Source organism: Monodon monoceros, unplaced genomic scaffold (assembly GCF_005190385.1).
Source record: "Monodon monoceros isolate NGI ecotype Baffin Bay Population unplaced genomic scaffold, NGI_Narwhal_1 Super_Scaffold_1, whole genome shotgun sequence".
In the NCBI taxonomy this organism is placed as follows: domain Eukaryota; kingdom Metazoa; phylum Chordata; class Mammalia; order Artiodactyla; family Monodontidae; genus Monodon; species Monodon monoceros.
This window is the reverse complement of record NW_021703765.1, coordinates 71,548,626-71,575,680: the sequence shown is the minus strand read 5'-3', so window position 1 is coordinate 71,575,680 and position 27,055 is coordinate 71,548,626. Positions and strand designations below refer to the sequence as shown.

Genomic DNA, 27,055 nt, shown 5'->3' with positions numbered 1-27,055 from the left:
CATGAGGCTCCACTGATTTGCTTTGGTTAAAGAACTTTGTCCTGTCACAGGAATTCTTCTGCAGCTTTGCCTTTTTTAAAGTGGTTCGGACCACATTAGTACCTATCTGGTCCATCTGCTTTCCAGACTGCTGAGGAGAAAATTAGGGAATGCTCGCAAGTACTGGAGTTGGAAAGAAAATACGTTTATTTACAATGAAACAACAGCAAGTTTCTTTTGACAATGAAACTTGTCAGAAAGTTCTAATATGTGTTTTGAGTTAGGTGAGAGAGATCAGCATACAGATTTCCCAAGTGTTTGGACCTCTCTTGTTCCCAGAACGTTAATATTGCCCATGGAGCGCCGGTTAGGAAGAGCTGTTAAGAGGTGGTGCTGATTTCTCACCTGGCACTTGGTGACTTCATTTAGGGAGGTGGCAGCCATTTTTCCCTTTTCCGATTGTCCACGCAGTGTCAGCAGTTACTATGCGGGGGAAAAGAGAAGTTATATACTTCCCAGCCAGTCCAGCTCAGAAAAAAAGCAGGAGGAATGGGGAGTTTGAACCTTGTTTAAATTAGAGGATAAAATTGATTGAAATGTTTTTCACAGTTGACTTTTTAGAGAATGACCATTGATGACTTTGAAATATTGTAAATCTTTTAACATTAAGAGCATGCCTGGTCATGGCCCAGCTTTTAGAAGACAGCTTATTTTGTGAAGAATTCATACAGCAGTGTCCAGCAGCTGTTGAAGTTCTCAACCTAGTAGCCCAGGAATGCAGTGCTGGTAAGTACCTGTTACTTTCCTTTCTACCCTATTGTCTTAAGTTTTGTCAGCACATTTATAATTTGATAATGGAATGTTAACTGTTTTCATGTACACATCCAACAGCTGAACTCTAAACACAACACTTACCACAATTTACTTTCATTTCAGATCTAGAAACATAAATAAAAACCTTCAGTATATGCCAACTAGGAAATCAGCATTTTTCAATTTAACTTTAGGACCACTATGTCAGAGTGTTTTCTTTTCCCCATTCATATTAATTAGTTGCCTTTATTTCTCAATTAGAATTATGTATGAGCTGTCCTTAGAGCTGCAGATACTTTCTGACTATTGTCATTGGCCACATTTGAATTCAGAATCAAGAATTTGCACTAACATCCATCTTTGTGTGTGTGTGTGTGTTCCTCTGTGTCTGTGTGTGTGTGTTTATGGAAAAGTTCAAACAAATACAAGAATAGAGAGACTTTTTTAGTATAATGAACCCTCACGTTTCCATCATCTAGTTTCAACAGTTATCAACTCAGAGCCAATCCTGTTTCATCTACGCTGCACCCTCCTGGATTATTTTTAAGCAGATTTTTAGATATTCCTTTATTTTATCCATAAATATTTTAGTATGTGTGTCAAAAATAAGGACCCTTAACCACAATATCAGTATCACATCTAAAAAATTTACAGTAATTCTTTAATATTATTAAATATCTAGTCAGTGTTCAACTTTCTAATGTTCTCATAAAGTAATACTTGTTTTTACATTTGTTTATTTGAATCAGGATCCAAATAAAGTTCATCTATTATAATTCATTGCTGTCTTTTAAATCTCTTTTTTAAAAAAATTCCCCTCAGTATCTTTTCTTCCCTTGCAACTTATTTGTTGAAGAGTTTCCCACAGTCTGGATTTTGCTGATTATATCCTGTGGTGTCATTTAGTGTGTCCTTTGGTCCTCAAATTTCCTGTAAATTGATAGTTGGCCTGGGTGTTTTTAAAGTGAAAATTTACCCTTTATCCCCAAGGACATAGTAGGACTGTAAATGTAATTGTTCACAATTAGATTAGCATTTCTCCAATGCTCTATTACTAGCATTTTCATAAACTGTAAGGAAGAAGTGGATATCCTTCCCTTCCCTAATGGTTTTAGTTTTATCCTTTTTTTTTTTTTTTTTTTTTGGTCATTTCTGTTATCTATATTACTTACTGTCTCTCATGCTGTTTGCTTTTTTTCAGTAACTCTCTAATCTCTTTTCTGTCCTTAAATTTTTGTCCTTTTTCATGTGGCAGTGATTTCTGTTGGTTTGTTTTCGCTTTTTGTCTTCATTCTGTATCTGTTTTACTTCTCAAATCTCCTTCCTTTAATAAGCATGGTTCTCTGGAGCCAACAACTGTTTAAAAAACCTCAGAGAGGGACTTCCCTGGTGGCACAGTGGTTAAGACACCATGCTCCCAATGCAGGGGGCCTGGGTTCGATCCCTGGTCAGGGAACTAGATCCCACATGCATGCCACAACTAAGAGTTGTCCTGCCACAACTAAAGAGCCAGTGAGCTCTAACTGAGGAGCACATGTGCCACAACTAAGGAGGCTGCCTGCCACAACTAAGGCCTGGTGCAACCAAATAAATAAATAAATAAAATATTAAAAAAAAAAAAACCTCAGAGAGACCCCAAGAAAAGGGAAAAAGAACAAAAGAAAAGGAGCTTGCTTTCTTGGGTGAACTTACTTATGCTAAATACTTGCTTATAGTTTACTTCTGTACTTATGGTATGTAGTTCCCTGCCTCTGCTTTCAATATTCTTGGCTTAGATTGCATCCTAAGACTTATTTGACTGATTTTAGCAAGCATATAACTTGCTGAATGAATCACTTACTATTCTATAGGACTCTTTCTGGGTATCTTTTATATATTTTATGGAATAAAGGGGTCTTACTCTGTGAAATTAACTTTGGTACTTAATGTACAAGCCAGGAATCGTAATAATTTAGAGCAAATGGTTTTAATAATAACCCACTAACCCATTTTTTTCTGTGGAAAAGAACCCTGTGATAAAAAAGAGTTGGAAAGAAACGTGGGGGAAGTTCTTACTAATTTTTACAAAAGAGAAGACTATGAGCTTATACATAGCGATTTATATTCTAAAATACTGTCCTATGTCAAGTGCAACAGTCCTTAATAACTCACTTATTAGATTATCAGAAAGAACTCTGAGGTTAAATGTAGATATCCAAGTTTGCTGATTCCTGAGTCATTTACCTGTATTTAAACAAAAACAAAAACAGGGCTTCACTGGTAGCGCAGTGGTTAAGAATCCGCCTGCCAAGGCAGGGGACATGGGTTCAAGCCCTGGTCTGGGAAGATCCCACATGCCGTGGAGCGACTAAGCCCGTGCGCCACAACTACTGAGCCTGTGCTCTAGAGCCCACGAGCCACAACTACTGGGCCCGTGTGCCACAACTACTGAAGTCCATGCACCTAGAGTCCATGCTCCACAGTAAGAGAAGCCACCGCAATGAGAAGCCCGCACACTGCAACGAAGAGTAGCTCCCGCTCGCCGCAACTAGAGAAAGCTCACGTGCAGCGACGAAGACCCAATGCAGCAAAAAAAAAAAAAACAACCCATATCTGAATTACTTTCCAGCACAGTAGTGGATTCTTTTTTTTTTTCTTTTTAATTAATTTATTTGTTTTTATTTTTGGCTGTGTTGGGTCTTCATTGCTGCATGTGGGCTTTCTCTAGCTGGGGTGAGCGGGGGCTACTCTTTGTTGCGGTACGCGGGCTTCTCATTGTGGTGGCTTCTCTTGTTGTGGAGCATGGGCCCCAGGCGTGCGGGCTTCAGTAGTTGTGGCTCACCAGCTCTAGAGCACAGGCTCAGTAGCTGTGGCACATGGGCTTAGTTGCTCCACAGCATGAGGGATCTTCCCAGACCAGGGCTTGAACCCATGTCCCCTGCATTGGCAGACAGATTCTTAACCACTCCGCCACCAGGGAAGCCCCAGTAGTGGATTCTTATAGCCTGCTAGGGAGTCAGAGCCTGTGCTCAGAAGAAATGCTGTTTAATAAATGAGATCCAAAGTGGTGGGTAGAGGAGAAAGAGTTCTTCTATTATTTATTTATTTATTTATTTATTTATTTATTTTTTTGGCTGCGTTGGGTATTTTTTGCTGCGCACGGGCTTTCTCTAGTTGCCGCGAGCAGGGGCTACTCTTCATTGCAGTACGCAGCCTTCTCATTGCAGTGGCTTCTCTTGTTGTGGAGCACAAGCTCTAGGCACACGGGCTTCAGTAGTTGTGGCACACAGCCTCAGTAGTTGTGGCACACAGGCCCAGTAGTTGTGGCTCGCGGGCTCTAGAGCGCCGGCTCAGTAGTTGTGGCGCATGGGCTTAGTTGCTCCGCAGCATGTGTGATCTTCCCAGACCAGGGCTCGAACTTGTGTCCCCTGCCTTGGCAGGTGGATTCTTAACCACTTCACCACCAGGAAAGTCCCTGCTTTTTATTTTTTAATGTATCAAGATTTTTAAATTTCATATATGAAAGTGTCATAAAATGTATATGTGATAATATATTGATTCTCTAAAATGAAAAAATTTTCAATGAATTCCTTTTATTATTTTACTTCATCTGGGATGAATTAAGCCACGGACTTGGCCATTGTAATGTTAACTCACTCATAGCTAAATTTTATAGCTTCTCTAACCCAAAGAAAAGAGTACCTAATTCCATTTGGTCTAGGAAGATAGCACTACAGAGCTTTTTCTCATAAAGAAATATACCTGGGGACTTCCCTGGTGGTCCAGTGTCTAAGACTCTGGTCTCCCAATGCAGGGGGTCCGGGTTCAACCCCTGGTCAGGGAACTAGATCCCACATGCCACAACTAAAGATCCCACAGCTGTAATGAAGATCCCGCATGCCGCAACTAAGACCCGACACAGCCAAATAAATAAATAAATACTAAAAAAAAAAGAAAAAGAAAGAAAGAAAGAAACATTCCTGGGGAGTTAACTGGATCCCTTGGTTGAAACAGCATAGAAAATAGATTGTGAAACTGAAGAAGAGACATATAGAAACCGAAAAAGTTCTCAACTTTTTTTTTATACTCTTACAGATAGCAGAATCTCTCAGATTTCCTTTTCTCCCTCCTTCCTAAATGTACACATTCCCTGAGCCAGAGGTTCTCACACTTGGAAAGTTTGTAAGAATCTCTGGGAGGCAAGTTTAAAATGCTTTCCAAGCTCCACCAAAAAGTTAGAAGTCAAGGGTGGGCCTGGGCAGTGTGATGCAAGTGGCCCTCACAGCTCACTTGAAGAAACTGCTCCAAGTTTTGCCTTGACCCACCTTCTTTGCTTTATCTGCCCTTCCTTGTGCTTTCATGGCTTCTGCTGTGGGCAGTCCTTCTCTTGAGGTGCAGGCCTGGTAGCTATTTTTCATAGAAGGAACCCCCTGCAAGCCCCAGCCTCATGAATATACCACATTTAAAACCAAAGTCATCATTTACTCTGGAATCCACTCTCCTTTCCGAATTCCCTATTCTTGGTTATACTCGGGCTATTGTTGACCCTCAGACACTGAGTCCTTCCACATCCAGTCAGTTGCCATATCTGATTCTTCCTTTGAAATGCTCCTGAAATTTATCTCTTTTCTGTTCATCTCCACTACCAGCTCTTTAAGTCGGGTGCTTTTTATCTCATGTTTAGGCATATGCGTTATTCTCCAAACTTTTCCTTCTTGCACTTTGTATTTTCCCATTGTCATCACAGTTACCTTCCTGAAGCCCCGATTTGAGTGGCTGCTTGTCAGGTGCATAGAGCTGTCACTGAGAGGCTGGCTTTCCTAACTGCGGTTACTACTGTTAAGTTGTCATTTATAGATTGGAATGAATTTACAGCCGGGTCTGACACTTACTTGTTACTATGGCTAAAGTACAGTACAATCAGCCTTTTCTTTCTTGAATTTGTAGCTTAGGAGCTTTTTATTCTCTTACTAGATGCTATAAAAATCTCCTCTTATGTTAAGCCTGCTTCATGGCAGACATGCCTCAACTCTGCCAAACAGCCCCCACTCCCTTCCTTCTTCCTAAGAATTGCTTTTCCCTTATTATTTGGTCTGATTCCACCTATCTGCATTGAAGTATCTCCATGACACTTGTTACTGGTTGCTTATAAGGACACTGCTGCAGATGTTATTCACTGTATCCTCCAGCATTCTGTGTATCAGGTCTCTCAGAATAATTTTTAAGTCATTTTAACAAAAATAATTGGAAAATGTTTATTAAAAATAATTGGGCTCTTTATGAGTAGTCAGTTTTACATTTATGTAATGGACTCCACGAATCTATAACTAAATAGTTTCCCCCTCTTTGGTTTGTCTATTGGCAAGCACAGATCTAGACTTGTGTCCCTGACTCCCAGGTGTAAATAAAGAACACTAGACACGTACCTCATGGCCTGGCCTCACTCCTGGCTCCACTTTGACTATTTTATCTTTGATCACTGTCTAATCCATATCATTGGATTGTATTAGGTGTCTTAAGTGTCTGTAGGTACTAGGTATGTCAATAAATCTTTCTTGCTACTATCCTAAACATATTCTGTGGTTTACTTTTATTAGAGTACATCTTATTCTTCCTAAGACATCTTTTTAAGTTGAAATATAATTTGCATACCACACAATTTACCATTTTAAAGCGTACGAGTCAGTGGGTTTTTACATTGGGCTGGCCAGAAAGTTCGTTCAGGTTTTTCGATAAGATGTTACAGAAAAACCCTAACGAACTTTCTGGCCAACCCAGTACATTCAGAGCTGTGCAACCATCACCACTAATTCCAGAACATTTATAACCACCCCCCGCGAAGAAAACCCTCTGTATTCGTTATCCCCACTCCCTTCCCTCAGCCCCTGACAACCGTCAGTCTACTTCCTGTCTCTGGATTTGCCTGTTCTGGGCATTTCATATAAATGGAATCATATAGTATGTGTATGGCCTTTTGTGTCTGGTTTCTTTCACTTAGCATAATGTTTTCAAGGTTTGTCCATATTGTGGCAGGCATCAAGTAGTTCATTACGTTTCATGACTGAATACCTTTCCATTGTATGGATAGACCATTTTGTTTATCCATTGATCAATTTATGAATACTTGTGTTGTTTCTAACTTTTGGCTATTATGAATAATGCTGCTATAAACATTCATATATAAGTTTTTGTGCATATGACTATGTTTTCAATTCTGTTGCATATATATAGGAGTGGAATTGCTGGGTCTTACAGCAGTTCTATGTTTTAACTTGAGGAACTGCTTCCTTTTTTGAGGGACCATTTTCGAAAGTGGCTGTGCTTATTACATTCCCACCAGCAACGTATGAGGGTCCCGGTTACTCCATACTCTAGCCAACACTGGTACTGTCTTTTTTATTATAACTAGCTTAGTAGGTGTGAAATGGTATCTCATTTGCCTTTTCCTAATGACCAATGACGTTGAGCATCTTTTCACATATGTATTGACCATTTGTATATCTTCTTTGGACAAATATCTGTTCAGCTTTTCTGCCTGTTTTTAGTTAGGTTATTTGTCTTTTTATTGTTGAGTTATAACAGTTCTTTTTATATTCTGGATATACTTGTCCCTGATCAGATATGATTTATAAGTACTCCCTCCCATTCTGTGGGTTATCTTTTCACTTTCTCAAGTGTCTTTTGAAGCACGAAGATTTTTTTTTTTTTTTTGCGGTACATGGGCCTCTCACTGCTGTGGCCTCTCCCGTTGCGGAGCACAGGCTCCGGACGCACGGGCTCAGTGGCCATGGCTCACAGGCCCAGCTGCTCCGCGGCATGTGGGGTCTTCCCAGACCGGGGCATGAACCCATGTCCCCTGCATCGGCAGGTGGATTCTCAACCACTGCGCCACCAGGGAAGCCCTGAAGCATGAAGATTTTTCATTTTTATGAATCCAGTTTCTCAAATTTTCTTTCATTGCTTGTGCTTTGTGTATCCTATCTCAGAAACCATTGCCTAATCTGAAGTCATAAATATTTATACCAGTATTTTCTTCTAGGAGTTAGAGTTTTAGCTATAGGTTTTTTAGGTCTTTGATCCATTTTGAATTTTTGTGTGTCATGTGAGGTACTCCTGAGACATCTAACTCTTGACTATTCTAGAGTAGTGTCACAGTGCCAAGCCATCCAGAATTCCCTTCCTTCTCTGCTTATTGAAATTCTGACTTTTCTGAGATCTGATTATTAAGCCTTTCTAGCTCCTGGAATGAAGTCACACCTCTGTGCCTGTGTTTGTGTCTTATGTCACATAATAACACACTCTAGCCTTGCACTATGTTCTTTATTGTATATGTGTATGCATATACATGTCTTATCTCTCCCAGACTGGGGACTTCAGCTCGTATTAACTTTGTATTTTCCAACATCTAGCACTGTGCCTTGCTCATAGGAGATGTTCAGCAGGTTATAGACTTTTAGAAGATCAAGTTAGATGATAAGAGTAATAGTTTTCGGGAACTTCCCTGGTGGCGCAGTGGTTAAGAATCTGCCTACCAATGCAGGGGACATGGATTCGAGCCCTGGCCCAGGAAGATCCCACATGCCGCGGAGCAACTAAGCCCGTGTGCCACAACTACTGAAGCCTGCGCGCCTAGAGCCCGTGCTCTGCAACAAGAGAAGCCACCGCAATGAGAAGCCCGTGCACCTCAACGAAGAGTAGCCCCCGCTCGCTGAAACTAGAGAAAGCCTGCACACAGCAACGAAGACCCAACGCAGCCAAAAATAAATTTTAAAAAAATAGTAGTTTTCATTTAGTAGATGATAATAAGAGCTTTCATTTATTGAGTGTTTGCCCTGTGTCAGGGACTTGGCTAAAGGCTCTACTTGTGTTATTTTAGCTCATCTTCACAACCACCCTGTGAGGCACAGGTACTATTATTACCCCTATATTGGAAGTGAGATGGTAAATATCAAGTAATGGAGCCAGATTCTGAATCCAGGCAGCCTAACGCCAGAGCCTATGCACTTGACCCCATTGCTTTGCTGCTGAGCTACACGTAGTAGACAAAGATGTCTCAGGGTATTTGCTCTTTTGTAAGAATTTGAATAATCTTTTGTAAGCATTTTATTGCTCTGACCCTACTCCAAAAGAGTTGGAGCCCTCTCAGGAGTTGTAGGACTTATTTTCACATATTCAATGTCTCCCCCTCCAGGAGAGCGACTGGCAGTTGTGGAAGTGCAGTGTGAACGGCTGAGGATGCTCTACCGGGACTGTGCTCGGCCCCCGCCACCTCCACTGCAGGCTGACCGGAGACAGGTGAGCCCTCTGCAGTGTCCCACACCTGCTGCCTGTCTGCAGCACGCGCCTGAAGAATTACAGAATGCCAAGCAGCATGTTAATGGCACTGAGAATGGGTGTTTGCAAAGCAAACAGGTGTATGCTCTGCAGTGACATGCTCTCATCCTTGAATGTCAAAGCACGTTGATTTGTCATTCTGAATATCGAAAGATTTTAGCAGGGGAGCAGAACTCATTGATTTGTAAATAATTTCTATGTTATCAATAACAGAAAAAGAAAACATTTTTGAAATTAGATCTATAGTTCATCTCGTAATAATAAGTATACATAGAGAGAAAGAGTGACTAAAAAGCCAAAGTGGCACAGAGAAAGTCAGTACTGTGTGATATCACTTATATGTGCAATCTAAAATATATAACAAACTAGTGAATAAAACAAAAGAAAAAGCAGACTCACAGGGAAAAACAAGTTACACTGGGAAAAAAAAAAGCAAAAGAGGCAAAAATGTTCAATATTGGCATTCTGTGAATGTTCTTAGCAGCATGATTCATAATAGCTGAAAAATAGAAACAACGTAAATGTCCATCAACTGATGAATGAATGCGTAAAATGGGTATATTCATACAATGGAATATTACTCAGCCTTTAAAATTAATGAAGTGGTAATGCATGCTACAATATGGATAAACCTTGAATTATGCTAAGTGAAAGAAGCCAGTCACAAAAGACCACATATTGTATGATTCCATTTCTTGTAATGTCCAGAGCAGGCAAATCCATAGAGACAGAAAACAGGCAGATAAGTAGTTGCCAGGGACTGGGAAGGAGAGAAGGATGGGAATTGACTTTTAATGGGTACCATTTCTTTTAAGGGGGACAGAAATGTTCTAAAATTAGATTGTGGTGATGGCTGCACAACTCCTTGAAAATACTAAAAACCATTAAATTGTACACTTTAACTGGGTGAATTGTACGTTACGTGAATTTTATCACAAAAAAATCAGTGCATCTAGGTAAGAGTATACAAAAGTTGCTGTATTCTTGCAGTTTTTCTGTAGCTTTGAAATTATTTCAAGATAAGAAAGTTAAAAATCTGTAAAAGAAGAAATGTCACTTGAAATCTCAACATCTCCATTTTGTGTTTGCAATTCTATTGAATGAGGGTGTCTTTCCCCAATGCAGCCCAAAGAGATTACGTGGAGCCCCTCACGAGTATTTCCACCTGTCCGAGCCTGCATGTTCTCATCGCACCTCACTTCCGTCACCTTCCTTGCTGACCCCAGCGCTGGGGGCGGTCTGCCCCGGGGCACATTTATCTATGCCACCTCACCACTGCCCATTCAGGTGAGAAATCACATGACATACTGTCTTCTGCCTCTTTCCTTCAAATGTGAGAGAAAGAGGAAGTTCAAGGGCCCACAGTGAGCCCTCTGATTGTCTGCACACTTCTTGTGTTTCTTCAGGCCCCATCTTTCTACTGGGAAATTGAAATTGTTTCCTATGGAGATAGTGATGATGACACTGGACCAATAGTTTCCTTTGGCTTTGCTACAGAAGCAGAGAAAAGAGACGGGGCTTGGACTAATCCAGTGGGCACTTGTCTTTTCCATAAGTAAGTGGCTACTAACGCTGTTATTAAAAAAAAAAAAAAAAAAGTAGTGGATGTGGGTGGGTTTTTTTTTTTTCATGTGGGTGTTTTAAAACTAAAGTAATATCATTTTAATCTCTACTCTAAAAAATGTAGAAAATACCAGCTGGAAATATACTCATATTTAGTGAATGAGAATAGCTCTTAGGATTTCTCTTCTGATTACTCTCATGCTACTGTTCACTACTTACCTTCCTCTGTGTTGCCTGATTAGCCTTGTCTTTGACTTCTCTTTGTTTTTTTCACAGCAATGGCCGAGCCGTGCACTACAACGGCTCCAGTTTATTACAGTGGAAGAGCGTTCGCTTAGACGTGACTCTCTCTCCTGGTGAGTGCGGTGGGAGTTTTTTTTTTTAACCCTGTGTATTTCTGTTGTTCCCAGGTCTGGGTCAAAATAGGTTAAAATTAATGAAACTTGGCAACTGAAAATGGACACTGTCTTCCAGTGAAAATGAAATACTTGTCATTGTTGTCCCCTAGTTTACACAAAACCTCTCATTTTATGAGGCACTGTTATCATTAAAGCCTCCATCTGGTAACTTAGGAGTCACATTGACTTTCGTTCCTCCATCATTAGAAGAATCTGAGATATTGCTTTTCTCCAAAATTTGATCTTTCATCAGCTTTTCATTGATGAATAGCTTAAAAAAAAACCCTCTACCAGTCGCCTTGAGGCACTCAAGAAATTCATTATCAATAGGTAAAGATACATGCTGTAGACTTTGCTCTTGGTAGCCTAAACATCTGGTCCAGCTTCAGCACATCTTCTGCCCAGATGTTTCAGTCACATAGTCAATTCAATAAAAAGAAAATCTTTCCCCTCTTCTTTTTAAGCCTCCATATAACTAACTTCATCTGTAATAGTAGATGAATTGGGATCAGTCCTACCTGCTCCAGAAGTAGCAAAATATAGACACTGTCCTCTTGACATTAGAAGCAGCCAAACATGTTGGCTACTTATTTTCAGACAGTACATCTTAGCATCATCTCTGATAAAACTGAAATTATTAAATATAATAGATGATCTTGGATGCTTGCGTAGGGGTTACTAAGTCACTGAACCCAATAGATAACTTCTTGTAGCAGTCTGGGGGGTAATTTTGCTTATCCTTGAGGGAGCTGTTTATTAAACTGCACTTTTCCAGTGAGCATGGTATTTTCAGTTATGGTCAAGTTATGCCTTGGAAATTACTTCCTGGCAAGTTGTTTCTCTCTTACTTTATGGAGGCAACTCTGTAATCTCAACTGAGTACTTAAGTGCTTTAAGCACAAAGCGAGCGGTAGTAGAGACAGCAGGGGATCCATAGTGGGCGTTCTATTCATTTGTTATAGTTGACTGTTATTTTGTTTGATCATAGTTTTTGAGAATATTTTGGACCAGACCTCAAGCAAACATACTACCCCTTTCTCAGAGAAATGTGTCTGTGTGGGAATAGGAATCAGGAACCCACTTATTACAGCAGGATCCCAATCTCTGTACCAACACTTTCAGTGTCTGTTGATCAGCAGATACTCTTTGAGCATCTCCTACATGCTGGGCCCTCTACTGGGCCCTTCGGGTGCCATAGTGAACAGTGACAAGTCCCCAGCCATTGGGAAGCCCAGCCTAGTGGTTTCAAAATCATATGAGACTCTGATCAAAAACAGAATCACAGAACTTCATGTGCTTGTTGAAGATTTTACAACAGGTTAATTTTAAAGCTACATGTGCTAGCAGCTTGCCTGAGACAGCCTCTAGTAGTGCTGATGTGGTGGATATGGTCCCCTTGGTTCTTTAAGTTCTACCACAATATCTAGTCACTTCATCAGAAAACAGCTTGGCTTATATGATCTTCGCTTCCTGCAAAAATGCCTTAAATACATGTAAGTAAGGGGACAGAATGTGATTTAATGGTGTATGTTTAGCTTACATTGTAGGTTGAGTTTAAAATTATATTTTTTTAGATCCTTTCTAAGTCTTCCGCAAACTTACTGAGAAAATATTACCTTTTTACCTTTATGCATAAGTAATCTGGTACGTGTCAAAAGAGAAAAACTTGTATTCCTCTATTAAAAAATCATACCCCCCCCAAAAAAAAATCATACCCAGTGTTTTCCCTTTTTGTCTTGGCTGCCTGGAAAATAAAAGCTAAATTTAATGTGTAATTGTGGTAAATAACTTAACCTCAGACACTAGGTATTTTTGTTCTTCTAAACAGAAATTGTTTTTTTCTATTGTGTTACTCTGTATATATAAATACAAGGTACTCCATGTCTTTTTCAGCTGTAACTGATGGCATGAATAAATAAAAGCCAAGATAGTCAATGATATGTAGTCTCATGCCAGTTGCAAATTGAAAGTTTAGTTAATAGTCAATAAAAGGAAAAAAAAAAAGTGTTGTTTCCGTCCTGTTCTCTGCCCTAGGTGACGTGGCAGGAATTGGCTGGGAGAGAACCGAGGGAACGCCTCCTCCTCCAGGGCAGCCAGCCAAAGGCCGAGTGTACTTCACATACTGCGGGCAGCGCCTCTCACCGTATCTTGAAGATGTCTCGGGTGGGATGTGGCCTGTGGTTCACATTCAGAAAAAGGCAGGTTATCTTTTTGGGAAAGGAAACAAAATTCTCCTCAGTAATTTATTCCATCAAAAATGGAAAAATTAAAGACACCAAACGTGGCCTTGTTGACGTAACATGTGGTACCTGATAACAGAAGGAACCACAAACAAACCTGAAGAAGTGGGTCCTTCCTTTGCATTGAACCTGAGTGCTTAACTGCTTTGACTTCCTTTTGGCAGTCTTTCCAAAACTATAATGCAAGGGACACTAGTGTTCTTTCCAATGGCAGTAAAATGAGTCTGTCATTAAATAAGTTTTGAACGTGACCGTCTCGGGTCACTTTAGTATGTCAGAAGCTCAGAGGAATCCTTCGGTAAAGATTCAAAACTTCAACTTTATTTAATCCAGCATCCCTGCACATATACTTAATCTTGGAACTCTTTAGTTTTTAAAGGAGCATCTATTAACAGTTAATGTTCTGTGAAACATTACTACTTACTACAGGGCGGTAGCTCCCAAATCCTTATCTCCAGCCCAGATCTCTCCCTAAATTCCAGACACAAATATTCAGCAGTGTAGGCAACATTTAGAAATAGATGTTCCATTGGCATGTCAAAGTTAAAACTGAGCCTAACTCTGCCCCATACCCTAAACTGCTTCTTCCCTAGCCTTCCTTGTCTTGGGAAGTGGCACCTCCATCCTTACAGTTGCTAAGGCCAAAAACCTTGGCATCCTTCTTGACTTCTCTTTTCCTCCTGCTCCACATCCAGTCTGTCAGCAAACCTTGTTGACCCTACCTTCAAAATGTATCTGGAATCTGACCACTTAAGTCATGGCCCAGCCACCCTTATCTTCTGGGTAGCATGTTACAATATTCCTCTATCTCCCTTCCCTACCAGCCCCTTAGTTCTTGCCCTTTTACACATCTTTTCAACACAGCAGCCACAGTGATTCCTTAAAAATGTTGGTTAGATCATGTCACCCCTCTACTCTCAACAAGTCAGTGGCTTCCCATGTCTATGTTGTAAAGGCCCAAGTCTTTATAATGACTTAGAAGATCTTGTAGAATCTGGCCTTGTACCATGCCTCTGATAGTAGCATCTTTTCTCACTTTGTGCAGTGAATTAAAGATGTCAATAATTTAAGGCAGCCTGTTCTATTCATTCATTCAGCCAATATTTATTGAGTACCTACTATATTAAGTAGTGTGCTAAGCTCTGGACATATAATAACAATGAGCAAAACAGCTATGGTCTTTGTCTTCAAGAAGTTAAAGCCAGTTGGAGGAGTCAGACATTAGTCAAACATTTGCATAAATATATATGTGTATGTATATAATCACAAACTAATAAACACTGTGTGTATCAGTCAAGGTTCTCCAGAGAAACAGAACCAATAGGACAGGGGGACTTCCCTGGCGGTCCAGTGGTGAAGACTCCATGCTTCCACTGCAGGGGGCACGGGTTCCATTCCTGGTCGGGGGAACTAAGATCCCACATACCACGTGGTGTGGCAAAAAACAAAACAAAACAAAACAACACCCCACAATAGGAGCTATATATATATATATATACACAGAGAGAGAGAGAGAGAGAGAGAGAGAGAGAGAGTGTGTGTGTGTGTGTGTGTGTGTGTGTGTGTAGACAGAGGTGGGAGGGGAGATTTATTTTGAGTAATTGACTCCTGTTAGTATGGAGACTGAGAAGTCTCATGACCTGCTGTCTGTAGGCCAGGGACCCAGGAGAGCCGGTGGTGTGATTCAGTCTGCGTCCAAGGAGGGCAAGAGAAGATGGGATGAGATATCCTAGCTCAAGCAGTGGTGCAGGGAAAAAGGGTTTAATTCCTCCTTCCTCTGCCTCTTGTTTTATTCAGACCCTCAACGGATTGGATGGTACCCACTTACACTGGGGAGGGCCATCTACTGTGTCCACCGATTCAAATGCTAATCTCACAGACACACCCAGCAATAATAGTGTTTAATCTAGCACCCCGTGGCCAGTCAAGCTGACACTTAAAATTAATCATCACAAAATGATTGAAAATCATAGACTTTATGGAAGCAAGTACCAAGCAAATCTGATCACATCCCCATTACCCTGAGGAAGTGATGTTTGAGCCAGGTCTGGAATATTAACCAGTTTAAATGGACAAAATTGGAGGAAAGAATGTTCCAGGTGAAGGGAACAGCATGAGCAGTGGCATCAGGTAGAAAGGAACAGTGCTGGAAACAAGAAAGGTCACTGCGTTTGAGCAGCAAAGAGCGTGAGTGCCAGGCGAGGGGCAGTGGGGGCCGTGCAGAGCTCAAAGCGCTGGCGTCCGCGGGTGCACCAGCCCCTCTGCCTGGGTTCACAGACTCTCCGTGAAGTTCACCTCGAGGGGTTAGAAATGAATGCATAAATAAACCTAAGTCCTTTCAAGTCTTTTCTTTGGTCTCCTTTCCAGAACACCAAGACGCGAGCTAACTTTGGCTCCCGCCCATTTGCCTATGCTGAAGGGCAGGCCCACCGCAACGCTGCCGACCTGTGCACCGACCTGGCAGAGGAGATCAGCGCTAACTTCGAGGCCCTGCCCTTTGCCATGGCATCTGACAGTGACAATGATGCTGGCACCAGTATTGCGTCAGACCCGGGCACTCACGGGCCACCGTGCCGGATTGCTGCCGTGGCCACTGCTCAGCAACGTAAGCCACCTCCTCCCAAGGCCCCACTGCTTCCTGGGAATGCGAATGCTGTTAATTCCATAAATCCATTTAACTTGGACATACCCCAGTGCCCACTGGTAATGGGGTAACAGGCCCGGTGAAACAAAATGGGGAGCAGGAGGAAGCATGGCAGGCTAGAAAGCGCATCCCCCACATACAGGAAGCCTGCCTGCGACTCAGGGCCAGCAGAATATTGCCACATGGAAATGCAAGTCTGAGAGATTGTCTACTTTTATAAGACAGCTAAGAGCCCCGGAATTTTACATAAAATCTCCTAATTTTAAATGTTAATCGTTTTTTAAACTTTTTAAAAACTGAAGCCATCAAAGAATAATAAAATGTTAATTGTGGAATCTAGGTGATGGGTGTATAGGTGTGCACTAAAAAACATTCCTGATAATTTGAAAAATTTTATAATAAGATTGAATAAAAGTGAGCTTCCCGAAATGAGATGTCTGCAGCCATATTTGGCCTTTGAGATACTGGTTTGAAAATCATTTTAAGAGTCTGTCTAATTCTTTATCATGATGAAGAACCTTCCAAAGTCTTCTCTGTGTTGAATGAATTATGCCCATAAAAACTATTTTAAGATTCCCAAATAGGAAATGATAGATGCTTAGTTATTCCTTGATACTGAGCTTTAAAATTTCTCCAAGAACTAAGAGTCTTGCTTAAAATTTCTCCAAGAACTAAGAGTCTTTCTGTCACACAAAGTAGGAGAATCTGGTCTAAGGGTAAGAAGTTCATGTGCTCTTGCCTAGAATTCACTGTCATTGTGCTTTGTTACAGAATATGATAGTGACACTTCCTGTCATTATAAAGTAGAGCTCAGCTATGAAAATTTCATCACCTCTGGCCCAGACCCCCATCCGCCCCCCATTGCAGATGACGAAAGTGATGACGATGATGACGATGACATCCCACAGGTAAGAGCCCCACTTAAGAGCATTTGCTTAGCTCCCTGGTGACCAGGACGAGCCACGAGGAATATTTTGATCTGAGCGTGCAAGGCTAGAGTTGTTACGCTTTCGGTTATGTCATTGTGTTGGAACAGTGGCTCTGGGGTATTCATTTTTCTAAACCACATATCAGTAGCCATATCTGTTTGGTTCCATTGCCCAGTAGCGATCCGGATGTTGGAGAAATGAAGTACTTTGATAGTAATTCAGCAGTAAAGTTGTTGATCATGTGAAGTGTTTATATGGCTTTAGAGGGAAAGGAAGAGCTTGCCCTAGGCCATCTGTTGCCTCCCCTGGCTTCTGAGGGTGTAGTTAGTTTGGTGGTCTGCACGGTGTGTTTCTGTCACTGGCATTTGAGGGGGGTGAAGACCTCAGGGTGAGAGCTGTAAGTCAGGGAAGGACTGATTGTTGCACAAAGCATTCCTTCCCTGTTCACGTTTGCCTTCTCCTTCCAGGAGGACCACTACGCTCTGCTGGTGAAAGCATGGGAGACCAAGGTTTTTCCTACTATCCGAAGACGCTTCCGCAATGAAGCAGAGCGGAAATCGGGTCTGGACCAGATAAAGGGTGCTTTACAACTAGGTCTGGTGCTTTATGTTTTCCTAGGGAACTCACTTCATGACTCGAAGAGATGTGTTTAGATGAAACTCAGGATGTAAATCAGAAAAGAGGGGCTCATCTAAAGTTGGGCCAGACTTAACAATGTCTTCTACCTGGGCCTTTACTGAACTCTATGGTCTTTTGCTTTCTTTGCTAGGCTTTTCTTTGCTTGTCAGTTGGACTCAGTATTTTGGGTTGATGGGCTGCTAGAATGAAGCTGGCATGGTTATACTAGGAAGCTGGATGGCCTGATGGTTAATAGCTTGGGCTCTGAAGTCACACCTGTGCTGTTTACCAGCTTTGTGACCTTGGGAGAGTTACTTAACCTTTCTAGACTTCCCTGACCTTTAAAATGGAATCAGTAGTGGTAACCACCTCATATGTATATGAAAAATTAACAAGTTAATAAGATAAAGCTTTGAAGAACAGCGTCTGGCATATGGTCAGCATTCAGTTAATGTAGTTCTAAATGTCACAGTAACAATGATGATGGTGAGATTTTTCTCCCACTGGGCACATGGAATAGTGCAAAGTTTGACTGCAGACAGTGGATTGTTAGGGAGTCTTAAGTGTAGGTAGCTGATTTCTGTTTTCAGGCTTCTCCTCATCTGTGAAACACCTGCTTTGGGAGATGCAGAGATGCCTTTTCCCAAGAGGCACAGCTGCCCTTCCAGTGGAGCATCAGTTGGGTTTTCTTTCATCATTGTGGCAGTCAGAGGTGGTGTAAGGAGATAGTATTTGCTCTTTCTCCTCTTAACTTTTGTCCTGACTGAGACTAGGAACAAGTAAGGAGAAGAACCACCAAAAGACCTTATTTCTTGACCAACTGATATACCGAATCCCTGATTCCAGCGATAGCTGAGTAATTCCTTTTTCTCAGGTTGGTGTCAGGACTAATCTGTGTGTGTGTGTGTGTCTGTGTGTGTGCATGTGTATATATATGGGTTTTTTTTCTTTTATGCTTTCTGTCCCCAAAGCTAAGACCTATGACAGTGGAATGATCGTGTTTATACTTAACCTGTGGGAATAGCCACACATCCTATGACATGGTGTAATTGCTTTCTGCTCTTATCAGAGCCCTCTTTTAGCTGCCGACCCAAACCAGGACAGATAATTAATATTCTTTTTTCTTCTGTCCTAAGGGTTTCAGGCAGCGGGAGCAACATTAGGAAGGTCCTCGGGTGGGAGTCAAGTTGTGTGGTTGAGGGAATGGCAGCGAGGCCAAGCCAGTGTCTCTGAAGAGGAGAGGGTGAGGGGGGAGCAGCAGGAAAGAGATGAGAGGAAGCAGGGAGAAGTGGCAGCCTCGGCAAGGACTTTGGATTTTATTCTGTGTAAAATGGGGAGCCTTTGGGAGGTTTTAAACAAAGGAGCAACGTGATCTGCTGTAGTAGATCCTACAGATAGAGAATTCGTTCGTCTCCGTTCACTCTCAACATCTGAAAAAAAATGCCCTTTCAGACTGCAGAATAGACCTCATCTTGTTTTCAGATGACTTTCCTTAATCAGTGTGATGCCTTGAAGCACCAGAGCGGGTCAGTGGCTTTCAGAGTTGGGAGGCTTTGTTTCAGTTGTATTTATTCAGTCAGCGGTTCATCCACTTACTTGTTCACACATGCAACACGTGCCTCCCAGGGTCAAGCCATTAGCTAGGGATTAAGGACTATCCTGCGAGCAAGACACAGATGCTTCCTTCTCCCAGAGCTCACATCCTAGTGGGAAATAGGTAAAGAAATGACGCACTACGTTGTGGGAAGGGCTGTGCGGTTGATCAGGAGACCGCCATGGGTATAACTGGGGTGCCCAGTCTAGCTTGGCCCCTCTCACAACATAGTATTGAAGCCGAGACCTGGGGCTAATTCAGCAAAAGCAGTGCTGTGTTTAGAAACAGGAGGCACTAGCTATTGAGGGAGACTGGTGCTCCTTACTGCTCCGGGAGAGTAGGAAAGGGAGAAAGAGTCTTTACAGTATAAGGGTGGAAAGCTCTTGTATATGATCATGGGTTACTGTGCCTTTATTTTCACATAAGTTCTGCTTAACTCAGGATGTCTCTTTCTTTTACCATTTGGTCCCAGAGCCATCCTGAATGTCTGTGGCCAAGTGTGCCTTCTCCTTCTCTGCTCCCAGTTTGCAGGAGGGAAAATGTGGACAGCATAGCAGGAAATTTGATTGTCCAAAGGTGGCTGCCAGACCAGAGCCAGACCGATGACTCCTGGCCTCCTGAGTCACCCAGAAATACCTCTGGCCTCTGACACAGTTGCCAAGGCGTCTTCTCGGGACCCATCCACGTGGCCATGGCAGATCATCTGAACTATGTTAATTTAAACATAAAATATTTACCTTTCAAACACAGTCTCCTTCAATATAACCGGGGCAAAGGCTGAAACGAGAACAGGGAGATGGCTCTAGTGCTCAAAGGACGACCTCTGTGAGGGTGGGTCAGCCTCCTGTTGTAAGGACCCCAAGAAGGGCAATGAAACCATCTCGGTGCTGTGCGCGCTTTAATTTCACATTCTCCCCATAGTCCCAGATTCCTGCTTAGTAGACAGCAGAGTACTTTTTTCTCCTATCCCAATTCCTCTGGAAAATGTTGCAAAAGACTATTTTTCCATAATCTTCTGATATCAGGCCACAGTTCTTTTTTTTTTCAATCTTTTGAAAACTTTTTATTATGTGAAATTTTTTTTGATTGCTCAATATTTTTATTAAAAAAATTTTTTTAACATCTTTATTGGAGTATAACTGCTTTACAATGGTGTGTTAGTTTCTGCTGTATAACAAAGTGAATCAGCTATACATATATCCCCATATCTCCTCCCTCTTGCATCTCCCTCCCACCCTCCCTATTCCACCCCTCTAGGTGGTCACAAAGCACCGAGCTGATCTCCCTGCGCTATGCGGCTGCTTCCCACTAGCTATCTGTTTTACATTTGGTAGTATATATATGTCCATGCCACTCTTTCACTTCGTCCCAGCTTACCTTTCCCCATCCCTGTGTCCTCAAGTCCATTCTCTACATCTGCGTCTTTATTCCTGTCCTGCCGCTAGCTTCTTCAGAACCTTTTTTTTTTAGATTCCATATATATATGTGTTAGCATATGGTATATGTTTTTCTCTTTCTGACTTACTTCACTCTGTATGACGGACTCTAGGTCCATCCAGCTCACTACAAATAACTCAATTTCGTTTCTTTTTATGGCTGAGTAATATTCCATTGTATATATGTGCCACATTTTCTTTATCCATTCATCTGTCAGTGGACACTTAGGTTGCTTCCATGTCCTGGCTGTTGTAAATAGAGCTGCAATGAACAATTGTGATACATGACTCTTTTTGAATTATGGTTTTCTCAGGGTATATGCCCAGTAGTGGGATTACTGGGTCGTATGGTAGTTCTATTTTTACTTTTTTAAGGAACCTCCATAGTGGCTGTATCAATTTACATTCCCACCAACAGCACAAGAGGGATCCCTTTTCTCCACACCCTCTCCAGCATTTATTGTTTATAGATTTTTTGATGATGGCCATTCTGACTGGTGTGAGGTGATACCTCATTGTAGTTTTGATTTGCATTTCTCTAATGATTAGTGATGTTGAGCATCCTTTCATGTGTTTGTTGGCAATCTGTATATCTTCTTTGGATAAATGTCTGTTTAGGTCTTCTGCCCATTTTTGGATTGGGTTGTTTGATTTTTTTGATATGGAGCTGCATGAGCTGCTTGTAAATTTTGGAGATTAATCCTTTGTCAGTTGCTTCATTTGCAAATATTTTCTCCCATTCTGAGGGTTGTCTTTTAGTCTTGTTTATGGTTTCCTTTGCTGTGCAAAAGCTTTGAAGTTTCATTAGGTCCCATTTGTTTATTTTTGTTTTTATTTCCATTTCTCTAGGAGGTGGGTCAAAAAGGATCTTGCTGGGATTTATGTCATAGAGTGTTCTGCCTATGTTTTCCTCTAAGAGTTTGATGGTGTCTGGCCTTACATTAATGTCTTTAATCCATTTTGAGTTTATTGTTGTATACAGTGTTAGGGAGTGTTCTAATTTCATTCTTTTACGTGTAGCTGTCCAATTTTGTCAGCACCACTTATTGAGGAGGCTGTCTTTTCTCCATTGTATACTCTTGCCTCCTTTTTCAAAAATAAGGTGACCATATGTGTGTGGGTTTATCTCTGGGCTTTCTATCCTGTTCCATTGATCTGTATTTCTGTTTTTGTGCCTGTACCATACTGTCTTGATTACTGTAGCTATGTAGTATAGTCTGAAGTCAGGGAGTCTGATTCCTCCAGCTCCGTTTTTCTTTCTCAAGATTGCTTTGGCTGTTCGGAGTCTTTTATGTTTCCATACAAATTGTGAAATTTTTTGTTCTAGTTCTGTGAAAAATGCCATTGGTAGTTTGATAGGGATTGCATTGAATCTGTAGATTGCTTTGGGTAGTATAGTCATTTTCACAATCTTGATTCTTCCAATCCAAGAATATGGTATATCTCTCCATCTGTTTGTATCATCTTTAATTTCTTTCATCAGTGTCTTATAGTTTTCTGCATACAGGTCTTCTGTCACCTTAGGTAGGTTTATTCCTAGGTATTTTATTCTGTTTGTTGCAATGGTAAATGTGAGTGTTTCCTTAATATCTCTTTCAGATTTTTCATCATTAGTGTATAGGAATCCAAGAGATTTCTGTGCATTAATTTTGTATCCTGCTACTTTACTAAATTCATTGATTAGTTCTAGTAGTTTTCTGGTGGCATCTTTAGGATTTTCTATGTATAGTATCATGTCATCTGCAAACAGTGACACCTTTACTTCTTCTTTTCCAATTTGTATTCCTTTTATTTCCTTTTCTTCTCTGATTGCTGTGGCTAAAACTTTCAAAACTATGTTGAATAACAGTGGTGAGAGTGGACAACCTTGTCTTGTTCCTGATCTTAGAGGGAATGGTTTCAGTTTTTCACCATTGAGAACAATGTTGGCTGTGGGTTTGTCATATATGGCCTTTATTATGTTGAGGTAAGTTCCCTCTATGCCTACTTTCTGGTGGGTTTTTATCATAAATGGGTGTTGAATTTTGTCGAAAGCTTTTTCTGCATCTATTGAGATGATCATATGGTTTTTCTTCTTCAGTTTGTTAATATGGTTTATCACATTGATTGGTTTGCGTATATTGAAGAATCTTTGCATTCCTGGGATAAACCCCACTTGATCATAGTGAATGATCCTTTTAATGTGCTGTTGGATTCTTTTGCTAGTATTTTGTTGAGGATTTTTGCATCTATGTTCATCAGTGATATTGTCCTGGAGTTTTCTTTCTTTGTGACACCTTTGTCTGGTTTTGGTATCAGGGTGATGGTGGCCCTGTAGAATGAGTTTGGGAGTGTTCCTCCCTCTACTGTGTTTTGGAAGAGTTTGAGAAGGATAGGTATTAGCTCTTCTCTAAATGTTTGATAGAATTCGCCTGTGAAGCCATCTGGTCCTGGGCTTTTGTTTGTTGGAAGATTTTTTTTTTTTTTTTTTTTTTTTGTGGTACGCGGGCCTCTCACTGTTGTGGCCTCTCCCGTTGCGGAGCACAGGCTCCGGACGCGCAGGCTCAGCGGCCATGGCTCACGGGCCCAGCCGCTCCGCGGCATGTGGGATCTTCCCAGACCGGGGCACGAAGCCGTGACCCCTGCATCGGCAGGTGGACTCAACCACTGTGCCACCAGGGAAGCCCTGTTGGAAGATTTTTAATCACAGTTTCAATTTCAGTGCTTGTGATTGGTCTGTTTATATTTTCTATTTAAAATATACACAAAAGTAGAAGAAATTATATAATGAATCTGCATTACCCATCACCTGACTTCAAGCAATTTTCACCGTATTGCCAAATTCATTTTACTGCACCTCATACCCTCTACCTTTTGCTGATTATTTTTTACAACTTTATTTAGATACAATTTGTATCCTATAAAATTCACTCATTTTAAATGTGGAGTTCAGTGAGTTATAGTAAATTAACAAGTCATGCATCATCACAGTACAGTTTCTGAGCATTTTCATCAGCCCAGCAAGCTTCTCCAGTGTCAGTTTGATGTCAATACCTGCCCTTACTCCCAGTCCCAGTGCTTTTTCTGGATAATTCATATAAATTGTCCTATGATATGTAGTCTTTTGTGTCTGTCTCCTTTTACTTAGCATATATTTCACTAATGCTGTATTATGTACCAATATTCTGTTCCTATCTATTATTGTTATTATTACTTGGCCGAACTGCGCAGCTTATGGGATCTTAGTTCCCTAACCAGGGATCAAACCGAGGCCCCAGCAGTGAAAGCGCTGAGTCCTAACCCTTGGACAGCCAGGGAACTCCCCGTTCTTATCTCTTATGTTGTGGCTTTGTTTTTTTTTTTTTTTTCTTTGCGGTACGCGGGCCTCTCACTGTTGTGGCCTCTCCCGTTGCGGAGCACAGGCTCCGGATGCACAGGCTCAGCGGCCATGGCTCACGGGCCCAGCTGCTCCGCGGCATGTGGGATCTTCCCGGACCGGGGCACGAACCCGTGTCCCTTGCATCGGCAGGCAGACCCTCAACCACTGCCCCACCAGGGAAGCCCCTCCTATCTATTATGAAGTAGTGTTGCTTCGTATGCATGAACCACATTTTGCTGTCAGGCCACATTTCTTGTTATTCTCTCTGACACTTCTTTCTCTACGCATCCTCCTCTAAGGGCGGCCCCCTTCTTAACTGTGCTCAGAAAATTACTATGCCTTTTCATTACAGCAAGGCCAGCAAAGAAAGGTGCGGTAGATGAGTGTGATAGAGATAAGCCTTGTTTAAAAGCAAATGCTGTCAACGGGTGTTTTTTACCCACAGCTTCTCAAGCGGTGTGTGAGGGGCAGCAGTGGCAGCCACCCCTCTGTCCTCCCCACAGTGCTGTTTTCTTCAGGGCCTTGGACATTTATTTACTTGGTTTATTAATTAATTGTGGCTGTTGCTATTGAATATAATGATGTCTTCTCCCTCTGAGTAGGAAGGACAGAGCAAATTCCAGTACTGGATAGAAGAAGTTGATGAAGCGCTCTGTCTCTGTTAAATAAGTAACATGTGTTCGTTGTAACAATAATCAAACACAGTACAAAAATACATAAACTAAGAAAAAAACACTACCCTCACTTTCTTCTTCCTCTCCATTTGTCCTATAGTTTGTTCTCTTGACTTAACTGAAATGAAATGACTACATAATAACGTACCATCGTTTTTAACCATTCTCTATCGATGCATACTTTCATTATTTCCTTTTTTTGTTGCTGTTATATTTCCCAGCAATGCTGCAGGGACTGTTCTTATACCTTTACACACTTGTGCTTATATTTCTGTGGGAGAGATTTGAGAGATGCCTAGAAGTAGGGCATTGAGTATTTTAAACTTGGCTGACACTGCATAATTACCATTCCCAAAAGGCTACATACTCCCACAGATTCCCCTTATCTCTTCATTTTAAGTATGGGTCAGTGTCATGATTATACTGAAGATTGTGTGCTCTTCGGAGAGTTAACCGGTTCTGTTATATTTTTTAGGCATGGTGGATATCGCCCGACAGACGGTTGAATTCCTCTACGAGGAGAATGGTGGCATCCCAAGAGACCTTTATCTTCCCACCATTGAAGACATTAAGGACGAAGCAAACAAGTTCACAATTGATAAAGTTCGAAAAGGTTTTGCTTCCCCCCCTTCCTTCACCTGTTAAACTTACTCTGAAATGAGAAGTTGTGTTTTCCCAAGCATGAGTTTGAGCCAGTCAGCTGCTGGCTCTTCTAGGGTGACTCTCCTTACTCTGGGTGATGTGAGCTCTTCCAGGCTCTCCCATGTGTGGCCCTAGGCTTCCTGGTGGGGCACAAGTAGAAGCTGTCTGGCCTCTGGGGGCCTCTTCCACATTCCCAGAACCACTCACATGAGCAGGGTGAGATAGGGCACTTGAGAGAGAAGTGGGGCGTGGGTGGAGGATTGCAGATAGGCCTCTCGGGCTTAGTCCTGGCTGCCCAGCTAATAAACCATGAATATGTGGTTGTACTGTGCTTTTTGGAAGTTTATACAATGTATTTATTCATTTGATTAAAAATCTATTACATATCTTGAGGAAATGAAAATACAGAAAAGCACAAAAAGGAAATAAAACAACTCATTATTAGACCTTCACAAACATCATGGGCAGGGGCAGGCGTATATATTTACTTTTCTTTTTTAATTCCTCTTTTTTTGAGAGAGAGAATTCACATACCATAAAATTCACCCTTTTAAAGTATACATTTCAGTGGTTTTCATATATTCACAAAGTTATGCAACCACCAAGCCATTGCCTCTAATTCCAGAACATTTTCATCCCCCAAAAGGAATCCTGTACCCTCCCCACTCCCCATTCCTCCTTCCTACTAGCCCCTGGCAACCATTGATCTACTTTCTGCCTCTATAGATTTGCTTAGTCTGGACGTTTCGTAAAAATGGACTCATGCAGCGTGCAGCCCTTTGTGTCTGGCCTCCTTCACATGGCATAATTTTTCAAGATTCATCCCTGTTGTAGCTCATGTTGTTACTTCTTTTTATGGCAAAAATAATATTCCATTGTATGGATAGTACCCCATTTTGTTTATCCATTCATCAATTGATGGACACTTGGGTTCCTTCTACCTTTTGGCTATTATGAATCATGCTGCTGTGAACATTTGTGTACAGGTTTTTGTGTGGACATGTTTTCATTCCTCCTGCGTATATATGTGGGAGTGAAATTGCTGGGTCATATGGTAACTTTATGTCTAACTTTTTGAGGAACTGCCAGATGGTTTTCCAAAGTGATTGCCCTATTTTACATTCCCATCAGCACATATGAGGGTTCCAATTTCTCTACATCCTGGCCAACACTTACTATTGCCTGTTTTTTGATTATAGCCATCCTAGTGGATGTGAAGTGGTGTCTCATTGTGCCTTTGACTTGCATTTCTCTAATAACTAATGATGTTGAACATCTTTTCATGCATATCTTTTCTCTTTAGAAAAATGTTTATTCACATTTTCTGCCCATTTTTTAATTGGCTTGTCTTTTTATTGTTGAATTGCCTGAGTTCTTACAACACTTTGTTTTATTATCTTCCGGACTGAGCCGTGTTCCTTTTGGGTTATAGCTAAACTGAGGGTATTGGTAAATGCTGTAGAGTTATTTTAGACCCTAAAATATAGGGTCCCAAAATAATAATGGTACTTGCTCCTGAAAAAACTTTTCCCTCTACCCTCCTCAGGTCTCACGGTAGTAACCCGCTCTCCAGACAGCAATAACGTAGCCAGCAGTACTGTTGGAACTGCCCTACCAAAATTTGCCATCCGAGGGATGCTGAAAACCTTTGGGCTTCATGGAGTTGTCTTAGATGTTGATTCAGTGAGTGAACAGCCTTTTATATACACTGAGACTTTCATGCCCCGACTCCAAATACCTTAAAAAGTGATTATACAGATAGATTATTCTTCAAATTAGGGATAAAGAAACCAGGCTGAGTGCTGTCATGCCAGATGACTTGCCTGAGATTTTCTCTTGGGCCCAGATCAGCGC

General features: G+C 41.4%; 1 protein-coding gene across 7 annotated transcripts in view; it reads left to right on the top strand.

Annotated features, from left to right (window-relative positions):
• Nucleotides 1–27,055, top strand: part of HECTD4 (HECT domain E3 ubiquitin protein ligase 4) — a 190,857-nt gene that overhangs the window by 121,490 nt on the left and 42,312 nt on the right. For all 7 annotated transcript variants that reach the window (XM_029226045.1, XM_029226052.1, XM_029226037.1 and 4 more), the window contains 11 exons: nt 650–765; nt 8,963–9,066; nt 10,231–10,392; nt 10,512–10,660; nt 10,945–11,024; nt 13,101–13,264; nt 15,674–15,911; nt 16,722–16,858; nt 17,347–17,473; nt 25,035–25,172; nt 26,748–26,884. In XM_029226045.1, the coding sequence (XP_029081878.1) occupies nt 650–765; nt 8,963–9,066; nt 10,231–10,392; nt 10,512–10,660; nt 10,945–11,024; nt 13,101–13,264; nt 15,674–15,911; nt 16,722–16,858; nt 17,347–17,473; nt 25,035–25,172; nt 26,748–26,884 (1,552 nt within the window). The remainder of the gene's footprint in view (nt 1–649; nt 766–8,962; nt 9,067–10,230; nt 10,393–10,511; nt 10,661–10,944; nt 11,025–13,100; nt 13,265–15,673; nt 15,912–16,721; nt 16,859–17,346; nt 17,474–25,034; nt 25,173–26,747; nt 26,885–27,055) is intronic.